Source organism: Rhineura floridana, chromosome 3 (assembly GCF_030035675.1).
Source record: "Rhineura floridana isolate rRhiFlo1 chromosome 3, rRhiFlo1.hap2, whole genome shotgun sequence".
Taxonomy (NCBI): Eukaryota; Metazoa; Chordata; class Lepidosauria; order Squamata; family Rhineuridae; genus Rhineura; species Rhineura floridana.
In genome coordinates, this window is record NC_084482.1 from 141,765,997 (window position 1) to 141,779,552 (window position 13,556).

General features: G+C 42.1%; 1 protein-coding gene across 11 annotated transcripts in view; it reads left to right on the plus strand.

The window, feature by feature from the left end:
- FBLN2 (fibulin 2) overlaps nucleotides 1–5,330 on the plus strand; it is a 266,919-nt gene extending 261,589 nt beyond the window's left edge. For all 11 annotated transcript variants that reach the window (XM_061618173.1, XM_061618171.1, XM_061618163.1 and 8 more), the window contains one exon: nucleotides 1,706–5,330. In XM_061618173.1, coding sequence (XP_061474157.1) covers nucleotides 1,706–2,063 — 358 coding nt within the window. In that variant the 3' untranslated portion in view covers nucleotides 2,064–5,330. The remainder of the gene's footprint in view (nucleotides 1–1,705) is intronic.
- The last annotated feature ends 8,226 nt before the right edge of the window (nucleotides 5,331–13,556 follow it).

Genomic DNA, 13,556 nt, shown 5'->3' on the forward strand with positions numbered 1-13,556 from the left:
TTACACTCCCTCTGAAGGAGCAAGTAAGTAGCTTGGGGATACTTCTGGATCCATTACTTTCAGTTGAGGCTCAAGTGGTCTTAGTGGCACAAAGTGCCTTTCATCAGCTTTGACTGGTGGCCCAAATGCCCAGATCTGGACAGGGACAGCCTAACTTCAGTTGTCTACACTCTGATAACCTCTAGGTTGGACTACTGCAGTGTGTTATACATGGGGCTGCCTTTGAAGACAGCTCGGAAACTGTAGCTGGTGCAGAATGTGGCAGCCGGATTGTTAACCAGCATAGGACTGTTAGAACATATAACACTATTCTGACACAACTGCACTGGCTACCAATTGGTTTCCAGGCTCAATTCAAAGTGCTGGGTTTGACCTATAAAGCCATATGTGGTTCAGGACCCCAATACCTCAAGAACCACCTCTTCCCACATTAACTAACCTGGACCCTGAGTTCTTCATCTGAGGCCCTTCTCCATGTGCCCCCTGAAGGGTGGCTCCTGGCTTTGGAATGCTCTTCCCAAGGAGGTATGCATGGCACCATCATTATCTATTTTTAGGTACCAGGGAAAAACCTTCCTTTTTACCTGGGCTTTTGATCCTTAATTGGAAGGACTTTAGGTATCAATGGCCTCTTTTAATGTGGCAGGTCTTGCAAGACCTGTCTTTATTAGTACTGATCTGGTTTTTGATAGTGTTTGTTGTTTTAACTATTTTTAATCTTATTGCTGTAAGTCACTTTGGTTTGATTTGCAAGTATCATCATCATCATCATCATAAATCACAAAAACAGTCATTCCTCCTAACAGTAAAACCAACCAGCCAAGCTCCCACTCCAGTATGAATTCTGACATGCAGGACAGGTCCAGTCCCTCAGCCCTCTGAAACAGCATGGGAGGTGGTATTGGGGGCTGCAGGGGAAGGGAGAATTGGCAATCATCCCTCTCTGCCACTGATTTCTACAATTGTATATAGTTGAAAAATCATGTCATAAGCACATAAAAACAGCCCTGCTGGATCAGCCCAAAGGCCCATCTACTTCAGCAACCTGACCTCACAGTGGCCAAACAGATGCCTGTGGAAAGCCCACAAGTTGGGCATGAGTGTAACAGAATAATGTCATAAAGAGGTGGGGTACCTGACAGAAGTGCATCCACTACAGTTGCCTGAAGACTTGCTCTGAATGTTCTGCTTGAGAGTTTGCAGAGTTGTCCCTGGCAGAGATATGGGTTCTGGAATATTTGGGGTGACCTAGCATAAGGAAGCTCTTTATTCTAGAGCTGTACTGCTTTAAAGGAAAGCAGAACTGAGCTCTTGAGTTGCCTTTGTAAGCATGACTCTCTGGGATTTCATATATAGCCGATCAGAGCGTTGCATTTTGATGGATCACAGATTCCTTTTCCAGGCAAACCACACAGTATGGCTTTGTCTGTGTACCTCTATGTGCTCATTGTGGGGCTTCCAGAGGGGGCTTTCAGGGTTCATGATCTTTTGATACTTGACTGTTACGCTGACAATTGCATCAGTGTAAAGAGTGTAGTAAAAGAAGAGCAAGCAGCTGTTAATTGCACAAAATTTGCAGCTCTGCTGTGCATCTGTCTAACACATGAGAGAAGTTTTCTGGGACTCTGCAAATTGCCTAGATGCATATCTTTTTGAATCACAGTTTCTGCAGTGCTAATTCTTTCCTTTTTCTCTTCTCTCTCAGGAGATGTGAGCGTATCAACTGCATTAGTTATCTAGACTGCCAGAACACTCCTTTGCGAATTACTTACTATCAGCTTAATTTCCAAACTAACATTGTCGTCCCAGCTCACATTTTCCGCATTGGTCCCTCGCCTGCTTATGCTGGAGACAACATAATCCTTACAGTCAACAAAGGAAATGAAGAGAACTACTTTAGCACCAGAAAGCTCAATTCTTACACAGGCATTGTCTACCTTCAGCGGCAAGTGAAGGAACCCAAGGACTTTTTGTTAGATGTTGAAATGAAGCTTTGGCGTCAAGGAACCTACACAACTTTCCTGGCCAAAATTTACATTTTTATCACTTCTCATGCCTACTGAGGCATCTGTACTCTTATGGGAGTTTATTGGTGCTATCGTCCTTATGTTTTCTACCAAAGCGTATTATGATGGCTAGTTATATATTTTCTATAATAACCTTTTATATTATTTTTTCTAAATCATCTTTCTTTTTTTGTACAATTAACTTAAAATGTATTAACTTGTTTCCCTTATAACTGGATTTTTAACTGAGCAAAAGAAGGCATTCAGCTTTAAAGTAAATATATGTACAGCAGTTACGTTCTGAAACCTTCTGTTGGTATTGCACCAGTGATGACTTTAGAATTAGAAACAGGGAAGCTGGGGTTGGGAGGAAGGGTGACCTATCCAAACTTAGGCTCATGAAAGATGCTTAAGTGCAACTGGATTAGGGTCATGGACAGGTAGCATACCAATTCCTGCCCTCAACAATGACTGAAGAACTATTGCATGGAAGACAGATGTTCAGCAAGTGATCTCGTTTCATCTGCAGAACTTCTTTTGGTGCAGCTTTTAAGAAGCTCTTTAAATGTAATATATACCAATGTGTAATATATATATGTGCTAGGACTGCATAGCAAAATCTGTTTTCAGTATGCATCTGAATACCAGTTCCTAGAGGGGAGAATGCTGTTGCACTCATAATCATAATGTTGTGGGTTTCTCATAATCTGATTGACCACTGTGAGAACAGGATGCTGGACAAGATGGGCCATTGGCCTGATCCACTGTTTCTAACATATCAGCAAATCAGATGTGGGTATGTCAGGCTCGCCTCGCCTCTTTCACCTGCCTGCCCAGTTACTTCAGCTGCCTCATCCTCCAGCTAGAAGGAAGGTAAATGTTAGTATGAAAACAGAGTTCACAGCCAATCCACAGCAGAGTGACTTCTCCTTTTAGGTTCACATCTTCAGCCTTTGAGTCCAGAGGTGTCAAGTCTGTTTTTTGTGAAAGAAAGCCCATCTTTTCAGGCACTTTGGTCCTGTCCAGTGTTCAGGAAAAGGCATCTTGAACAAATTTTCTTTGGGTGATATCCAACAGTCATACTGAAAATAACCCATTGAAATCAATGGACTTGAAAAACTTTAACCCATATTTCCTTGGGTCTGCTGTGAGTATGACTAACAGCACAATCCCAACCATATCTACTCACAACAGCACCCTATTAAATCAAAATGAGGCTTACTCCAAGGTAAGCGGGTCAGGATTGCAGTCTTAGTTAGATATATAACCCGTAGAGTTTTCCACCAACCTTTTAACTAGACTAATTTGTGTTTTTAACTCAAATGGGGTCAAAAGCTATTTGCCATCAGCCAGATCCCAACACTTGCTGTACCAGCTCATACATCCCTAGGACTGACAATGGAACTCAGGAACTACATCATCTAGCATATCTAGGATGTCACATCAGCACTGCACAATCAGGACCACACTTTACATGGCCAACACAAATTGCGGTTTCCCCTCCAGCATGGGAAATATGTTGGAGGGTGGACAATATATTTTCAGGTCCAGTTTCAGCACATAGCACCCTTGGGCAAAAGCTGAGTCCCCAGCGTCCACTTCTGCTGATATCTCCCTCATTGAGCTTATGCCAGTTGCTGGGAATCCAGGTGTGTGAGTGCTGTTGCACTCAGGTCCTGCTGTTGGGCTTCCAATAGGCATCTGCTTAACCACTGTAAGAACAACACTGGACTAGAAAGGCTATTGACCTGATCCAGCAGGGCTCTTCTTACGGCCTTATATTGGATATGTGTTTTTCCCCTCCTTTGACCTGCATGCCACTTGGCTGCAGCAAATCAGCAAGAGGTACATCCTTTTAATCCACAGGTGAGCAACCCGTGGCCACCCCTCGTGTGGCCTGTTAAGCCCGAGAGCCCCCTCCTCTTTTCTCTGCTACCCAGCTGATCCATCACCAGCTGGGCAGTGGAGAAAAGATTGCTGTCATTCCACTGATATTTACAGCATGGTAACAGTGTTCTTAGCTGCATCAGGATTGCTGGGATGTGGGAATGTCCCCTGAAGGTAGGAGGCTATGTGTATATGTCTGAGGATTCTACTTGTTCATCATGTGTACATGCAGCAATTATGTTTGCAGTGTGGAGCAGTTCTTAAATGTGCATGTTACGGTGTAAGAGAGACACTCAGTCTGAAATCCTATATACACATTTACCTGAAAGCAAGTCCCAATGAAGTCCATGGGATTTGCTTCTTATTAGACATGTATAGGATTGTGATGTCAATTAATTACTGTTGAATGCCTTTTCTATCCTCATTATTTATATATGCTTATCTACAAACATAGGTAACTATCTAAAAATCACAACTTGGGGGTTTAACAAAACTGAATAGTTATCAGATCTAATGAAATAGAGGGATGCATTGTGCTTTCTTGCTGAAATTTACATTGCAGTTTGGGTCTCTTGCCAGGTTTTATATTTAAATTCCGTTCTGAAGGAGCACTTAATTTTTGATGTGCGGAGAAGATGTATTATACTCTTTTAAGAAAATGCCAAAGATGAAGTGTGTCAAACCAAAGATGCTAAATAATGTTAACACCTTATTGAATGTCATGACTATCCAATTAGAACATTAAGATAAAACTTGAAATAAACACATCATTTATTTTCTGCTTTTCCAGATATGGTGGAAGTGGGAATCTAGTTAATTTGGCAGCTTGTACAAACCATATGCTATACTAATAGCACAATGCAAGTTTTAAATTGTTGTGTAGTTCCCTTATTTTATAGAAAACTAGATGAGCCCCAGATCCATGAGCCATATGTACTAATGGGTAGTTTAATCAACAGGTTTATTGAAATTTCCAAATGAATAGCAGAATTTTAAAATAAATATTTGGATGTGTTTTTTTTTTAAAAAAGATAAAACAGTATTTACTGCAAAATGTTTACTGAATATTCTTTAGCACAGCTATACATAAATATTCTATAAAAATATTGTTGATAAAACATAACTGCAACATATAGGAGGTTTTTTTAGCAGTATAGTTTTATTCTTTCCTTATCTTGTAGTGGATCTTAATTTGTATATAAAACAAGAGAGAAGCTAAGCCTTATGGCCTTTTTATACAATAGTATAAAAAGTATTATGAAATGCTGCAGTATTATGAAATGTAAAATACTAATTTGTACTGTGGATCAAACATGTAAATGTTTCTTATGTTTAAAGGAAGAGAGGAGAAGGAAAAGATGTGCTGTCATCAGACTCATTGATCATTGTCTTCAATGCAATTTTTGTCTGGATTTCAGTATATATTAAAGCATAAGTATTGTAGCTGATATTATACGTAGTCGTCTTTATCTGTAGGGCTTGGTGCATACTTGCTTCCATTTAACATTTCTGTAGAAGTTACATTTAACTACACAGAATCACAGTGTTGAAAGTGGAATTACCAGGTGCTTATCTGGAAACCTTTTCTGTCACTCTAAACAGCTTGTCAATAACAGGAGAAAATGCAGCAGCAATATCTCACCCTAGAGTTCTCTAGTTGTTCCTTTGCTCATCCTAGTCAGCGAGTCACCTGCTGGGGCCTGCAGCTAGACTTTTCCTTAATAGGGGAATGGGAAAGGGGCCATTGGACATAGGATGTAGAAAAAACAGTCTCCAGGCAACCCTTATTAGTAGGAACCCTTACTTAGAATAGTATAGGAACATAGGAAGCTGACCTTATACTGAGTCAGAACATTGGTCTGTCTTCCTCAGTACTGACTGGCAGAGGCTCTCTGAGGTTTCAGGTAGGAGTGTCTCCCAGCCCCACCTGGAGCTGTGAAGAATTGAAACTGAGACCTTCTGCATGCAAAGCAGATGTTCTACCACTGAGCTACAGCCCTTCCCCAGGAAGTCATAATTCCCACCACACTGCTCAAAGGCTGGGCTATCCATATACCAGAACAGAGATGTAGAAGATCATGTGAGATTAATTACAGAATAAGGTGTCTCAAGTATGGACCACTTCAGACTGAACACGTGTATTTCCTAAAGCTCATCATCTGGAGAAATGAGCAGTACAGGAACAGGTGAAAATACGTTTATTAGAGAAATTCCCAAATTCCATTAGAGAGGGCAGGGCTGGGCTATAGTTTCTGAGGATGCATCACATTAGAACAGACTAGGGATATAAGAGAATCAAGCATGCTCCCAGATTCCAGTAAACTAAAAGGCAAACCCAAGTGACCCATAACACAAATTATAGAAGGGATGAGGAATGGTCTGCCCATCTCCAAGACGTATGCAGTACAATTAAACACTTCTTGCCACAAAGAAGAGGATGAGGGCTAGGGATGGGCAGGAACTTTGATTCTGTTCGCATTTCAAGCTGAACCTATCAAATTTGCAATTTCCGAAGCAGCATGAGAACGAAAACACAGCCATCCTTTGAAATTCGCACTTGAATTTGATGATGCAGTTTGCCAGCCAAACAATGTTTGCAAAAATGCATATATTAAGGGAAAGTGTGCATAAAAAATGAATATCTGAGTGAAAATAACATGAAAAATGCATTCTGTGATGAGAAATGGCTTGCAAAAATGAGTACATTTGTCAGAACTGCCAACAAAAAAGTGTTTATTGGGAGAAATTCACACTCAAATGCTGGAGAATTTCCATGAAGATTAAAAAAAATTGCAAATTGCTGCAGTAATGTGGGGAACTGAATTTAAGATTGGAAAAATGAGGCACTGAGAGAACCTTAATGGGCAGGTCTTTCCATCCCCAAATGAGGGCAATAGACAGCTATGAGAGTGAAAGCTTTTTCAATGGTTTGTGCAATAAACACATGGTGAAGTGATGGAGTTCTCCTTGCCCCTACAGGGCACATCAAGAAACCATGAATCCCAGCATTTTCAATCAACATTAGCAGCTGATTGAGTGTAAATGCCATTCAAGCTCCAGTGGTCTGTCCTGTCAGAGAAATAACAGACAAGCAATTTGTAATGTAGAGCCCTTCTGCTGACTAGAAGCAACTGCAGTCAATCATTTTGTTAAGTCACTGGCAGGCAATTTGCAATGACGACTCTTCATTTTCTAGCGGAGCTAACTGATAAAGTCCAGTGTGACAGTGGGGTCGCAAACAGTTGTTTTTTTTGGCAAAGACCCTCTTTGGCACATTCACTCCACTTTTCCCATCACTGAAAGCAACATCTTAGCTTTTGTGAAAATGTGAATACATTTTTCCTTAACTTGAATAGTAATGGAATCACTGTAGGCCTGGTTATCTACTATGGTTGGCTGAAAAGGCTCCTAAGACTACAATGCAGTCTTGATGTCCCAACAGATCAGAGCACAATGTCTTAATAAAGATTACACTCGGGGCATGTACACACTTCTGGCATACTCCTGATCAACAGGTTCACCAGGAATCATTATAGGCTTAACCCTATAACGGAGCCATATACATAAATATCTCACTACACCCAGGATCTTTCTGGGTTCTGTATCATATACACACATTTCATAAGCAGCATTGGTCCTATATTGCCAGCACCGTTAGCTATATAGATGAGCAGGGGAAAGAGGCGGATTGCCTGGGTGCATCTAATCCCCAAAGGAAATGCCACTCAGATTTGCCTTAAAATGTAATCTTTAGCCTTTCAAGTGCTGATGGATAAAAATAAAATCTTGTTTACTGTGGATGCACTCAGAACGAAAAGGGTGAACTCATGAAATGAAAGACAAGCCTCATGTATTTTTAATAGTTGAGTAAACCCTCCGTGGCACAGAGTGGTAAGCGGCGGTAATGCAGCCGAAGCTCTGCTCACGGCTGGAGTTCGATTCCAACGGAAGGAGGAAGTCTAATCGGTAAAAGGGGTTGAGGTCCACTCATCATCATCATCATCATAAATTTTATTTGTTAGTCGCCTATCTGTCTGAATTAACGGACACTCTAGGCGACTTACAACAAACATAATAAAATACAGTATACAATCAAAAAAGGCACAAGGTAGTCTAAAACATCAATTAATACATTATAAAAACTCATCCACCCCGAGGATTCTGTAGGCCTGCCTGAATAGCCAGGTCTTTAAGGCTCGGCGAAAACCATCAGGGAGGAGGCATGTCGGAGATCCAAAGGAAGAGAATTCCAGAGAGTGGGGGCCACAACCGAAAATGCCCTCTCTCTGGTCCGCACCAGCCTAGCTGTTTTGACTGGTGGGACCGAGAGAAGGTCCTGTGTGGCTGATCTTGTTTGGTGGCCTAATTGGTGATGCTGGAGGCGTTCCTTCAGATAAACTGGGCCGAAACCGTATAGGGTTTTAAAGGTCAAGACCAACACCTTGAATTGGGCCCGGTAAACAACTGGTAACCAGTGCAGATCTCTTAACACTGGGGTGATATGATCCCGGCAGCGACAATGTGTGATCAAACGTGCCGCCGCATTCTGTACCAGCTGCAATTTCCGGACCGTTTTCAAGGGTAACCCCACATAGAGCACATTACAGTAGTCTAAGCGAGAGGAGACCAGGGCATGTATCACTCGTGGAAGCAGATGCACAGGAAGGTAGGGTCGCAGCCTCCATATCAGATGCAATTGATACCAAGCTGCCCGGCTCACTGCCGAAACCTGAGCCTCCATGGACAGCTGGGAGTCAAGAATGACCCCTAGGCTGCGGACCTGGTCCTTCAGGGGTAATCTCACCCCATTCAGCACCAAGTCAATATCTCCCAGCCTTCTTTTGTCACCCACGAGCAACACCTCGGTCTTGTCAGGATTCAGCTTCAGTCTGTTCTCACCCATCCATCCACTTACGGACTCCAGGCACTTGGACATGGTGTTCACAGCCAACTCTGGTGAGGACTTAAATGAGAGATAGAACTGAGTGTCATCTGCATACTGGTGACACTGCAGCCCAAAACTCCTGATGATGGCACCCAGCGGCTTCACATAGATGTTGAATAGCATGGGGGAGAGGATAGAACCCTGTGGCACTCCACAATTAAGAGGCCAAGGGTCTGAAACCTCATCCCCCAATGCCACCCGTTAGTACCTGCCTGAGAGATAGGAACGGAACCACCGTAAAACAGTGTCTCCTATTCCCAAACTCTTCAGGCGGTTTAGCAGGATACCGTGGTCAACAGTATCGAAAGCCGCTGAGAGATCCAGGAGGGCGAGGAAGGTATGTTCTCCCCTATCTAACGCCCTCCTCATATCATCCGCCAGAGTGACCAAGGCTGTTTCAGTTCCATGCCCAGTCCTGAAGCCCAATTGGAATGGATCTAGATAATCCGCTGTTCTGAGCGGCCGGTGAGGATCCTCCCCCGGGTAAGACACTTATCCAGCAGCTCGTGGAGCTAGTAGCAATTATATCTGAAATAATACCCAACATAACTTGGAATTTTGAATTTTGAGTCTCCTTTGCCAAGCTGATTTGCTGAGGTTCTTTATTACTCAAGACAGGTTAAAAGTAATAAAAGAGAGGCAGCAGAGCGAAGCCTCATATACTTGGACTAATTGCCGCCATTAACCTGACTAACTGCTGCAATTCACTGCTATAATCTATGCTGCAATCTATGCGAGAGTAATTAGAACGCCTTCTAATTTGAGTACAAAGCGGTGTGAGGCAAACATATCAACAGATAGATTGGAGTGAGGGGTGTAAGAACCCCAGTGCATTGACTGCAAGTAACGATTTAAAGGAAGATCTTTGCTAGTATAAATATAAGGAAGTGGGGAAGTGCTCAGTTATGGAGGACGGAACTGGATTAAAGGATCGACAAACAAAGATAACTAATTATTTTCCCCGTGCTCAAGAAATACCCTGTCCTTTTAGGACTACACAAATCTCTCAGTTAAAATACCCTACACGGGCAATGCCTCATGAATGGCCATTGGGAAAATCCTTCTTAGTAAATAAATATACAGAGAATGCTGCTAGAATATCAGTTACAAACTTAGAGGAGGAGCTCATAGATGCAGGCTTCAAATGTTCTTATGACCCTTTTAACTTATCTGACGATCTACCACCTTCGGAACCTGTCACTATTGACTCTTATCATGAGCCACTCAGTGGAAACTCCTCCATTTTCAACTCTCCTGGATCCCTTGAATTATGTTCGTCAGTATCTGCGGCACTTGATGATTCTAAACCAGCAGAACCTGACTGGCAACACATTATCTTTCAGGAACTGAGATTAATTAAATCCTTTATCACTGAAACTAACAACCTACTTACCACCCTGGTGAAATATAAGGGGTCTCTTACTGCATGTGATAATGTGGAGCAGTCATTGCCGCCCGTGGTGGATCCTGTCTCTTCACAGCAGCAGCCATCTGTAAAAGAAACAGATAAAAATAAAAAAAAGAAGAAGAAGAACAAACATCAGCAGCCCAAGGTCATTTCTGGTGGGAGAGGAAAGTTAAGGCAAACAAAGAATACAAAGAAATCTAAAAACTACAAAAACTCAGAAACCCCAGCACCGGCAAAAATGAACTTTAAACCTTTATTTAAACTGCTTGAACAACCAAGACCGGATCCCAAGCTAAGACAGCATGTTTTATCTAAACAAAACAATCATCAGACTGTACCCTCCACATACTTCATGGATAACTCTGCAAGCGAAACTACAATAACATCGGGGAACGAGAGCCTTACCTTAGAGCTCACTCAACTGGACAAAAAGACATGTTGTACCAAAACGTATTCCAGACCTTGGGAACTAGTTTTGCAACCTGATAAATTGGCAATAACGTACAACTCTAGGACTTTAAGAAGATGCCCCCCCTTTCCAAGTGTGCCCTTTCTGGACAATTATTTTGCTCGCTTTTTACACCCTGGACAACCCACTAACTATGTCAGATCTTTGATTAATGAATCTTCTAAATCTGGAGTGTGGCGTTTGATTGTGACATTCCATTCCTCGATAATAGCTAATCAGATATATCGTGTAAGAGAGGAGCTACACTATAGCGGCCTCTTAATACAACGTTATTACATTAACGCCTCTGCCCCAGTACCCTTATGGACTCACACAGGGAGATCAGTGAGTTCTTCCTCCGCAGAATCAGAGATAGATATGAACTATGCTTATTCTCAAGACAAGGAACGATCTCCTGTTGCACCACCTGTTTCGGCCCTATCGTTTTCGACCTTGCTGGGTGAATTGGAACCGGAAGAGATCCAACTTACTGCATTATGTTCTCAAATATCAGATCTGGAAAGAGACATGGTTATCCAAAGACTATATGGCCTGATACAACGTCTTACAACTACGAACCAACAAAAGGGCTCCATTGGGGACAAGTCTACTTCTTGCAATTCTGGGAGGACTACGCCCTCATATGTAGTACCCCGATCCCAGGTTGCAACTCGGAAAATGTGCCCATCTTCAGGGGCGGTATTTAATGACAATCTGGGCATTCTGAATCACATAGAAGAGTTACATTGACAGCCCCAGATTATATCACCCTTGCCAGCTGGGGACTCCAAGCCCATCCGTAAGTGTATTACCTCAGTGATGAATGACACTCCATTACACCTGCTGTCCTGGAATATAGCAGGATGGTCATCCAAACAAAATATTCCAGATTTTATTGATTTTTTAAATCATCAAGATGTAATTTGTTTACAGGAAACTTGGTGTATTAATGACGTAAACTTAGATGGTTTTAACTCTACAACTTTACCAGCTGTTAATCAAATAGACAAAACGAAAGGACGCCCTAAAGGAGGTCTGGCAATCCTCATCTCTACAGGGCTAAATGTACACTGTAACAGTATCCCAGCATGCCATAACTTAGCTATGGCAGTTCACTTGACGTTTGACAAACTAGCCTTTCTATTAGTAAACGTCTATATTCCCCCTGCCACTTCCAGAATAATTATGGATCAAATATGGGAAGAATTAGACCACTATATCACGGAGCTGGAGTCCCGATTCCCCAGAGCCTTGGTAATCATCATGGGTGATTTTAATGCTAGGATCGGCCAGGATAATGAGAGTCTCCTGTCCTCCAGATTATGGAGGGGGGAAACTAACTCTCATTTAGTTATGGACCTAGAGAGAACCTCAAAAGATCATACTGTGAATTATCAGGGAATTTGTTTAACTCGTACTGTCGGTAGCCACAACCTTGTCATCTTAAATGGACTAAAGCCCCTTGATGCCTGTGCGGAATATACATACATTTCAAATAGAGGAAGCAGCGTGATCGATTATGCTATCACGTCCCCCCATCTCCTGAATTTAATTACAAAATTCTCAATTGGCAAGAGACTAGACAGCGACCACTTACCTATTACCCTTCTACTACAACCAAAGGTGAACTGTAGGTTAGTGGCAGAGTATAACCCGGTTATTAACCAAATGTATTTTAAATACAAACGGCCCATGTGGACCTCATTAGTTGCCGCCAAAATTGAGAAATTCATAGATTCTCCCCTGGCCAAGAATATACAAGAGTCTATTGAGAATTCTTCCAATCTTTCTCAAACTTTAATTATATTTGACTCCTTGGTTGAGACTCTCCAACCTTTGCTAATCCCGAATAAAGTGCCCAGCAGAGCAAATATTTACAATGGCCCACATAAATGGTTTGACCAAGATTGCCTAAATCTAAAAAGACAACTCAGAAGCATATATCTATGCTATCGCCATCAAAATGCTAAAATCTTGCCTGAGGCCTACTATAAAACCAAAAGGATCTATAAAGCCCTTATAGCTAATAAAAAGAGACAAGCATTACAGCTGGGATGGGAGTCCTTAAGACAGGCAGCCAAAGATAAAAATTCAAAAAAGTTTTGGTCACTAGTTAATGGCTCTATCAGACCCTTTAACCTTGCCACCTGTAACATCCTCCCAAGTGTTTGGGAACAACATTTCGCCGACTTCCAAATGGACTTTCATTATTTTCCTTTAAAGTCCCCTCCTGTAGCTGATCACGGATCCCTTCCCATCTGGCCGCCGGTCACACAGATAGAAATACTCGATTTGATTAAAAACTTAAAACTGGCTAAAGCTCCTGGTGGAGATAATCTCCCCCCTGAGCTTTTAAAAACACATCCAGATTGGTGGGCGCCTATTTTAGCAAATTTATTTACTTTGATTAATAACAAGGGTCACTTCCCACAGTCCTGGAAGGAAGCCATAATTGTGCCAATCTATAAGAAAGGTTCCAGGACCGACCCTGCCAGTTATAGACCAATCAGCTTACTTTCTGTGATTGGAAAGCTATATGCTAAATATTTAAAGAACAAATTGGCCAACTGGATGGAGGAAGAAAATGTCCTGGGTGCGGAACAGGCAGGCTTTAGGAGTGGTAGATCGGTTATGGACCATTGCCTCCTTCTTAATCACCTTGCGGAAAAATATAGCAATCACGTAGGGAGTGGTTTATACGTCGCTTTTATTGACCTGAAGGCTGCGTTTGACTCAATTCCACGGGATTTGCTGTGGGCAAAACTGGCTAAAACATCAATGGATAAAAGATTACTGTTTTTGATATATAAGTTACACCAGAACACTTCCCTCCGCGTTCGCTGCGGCCAAAATGGTGATCTC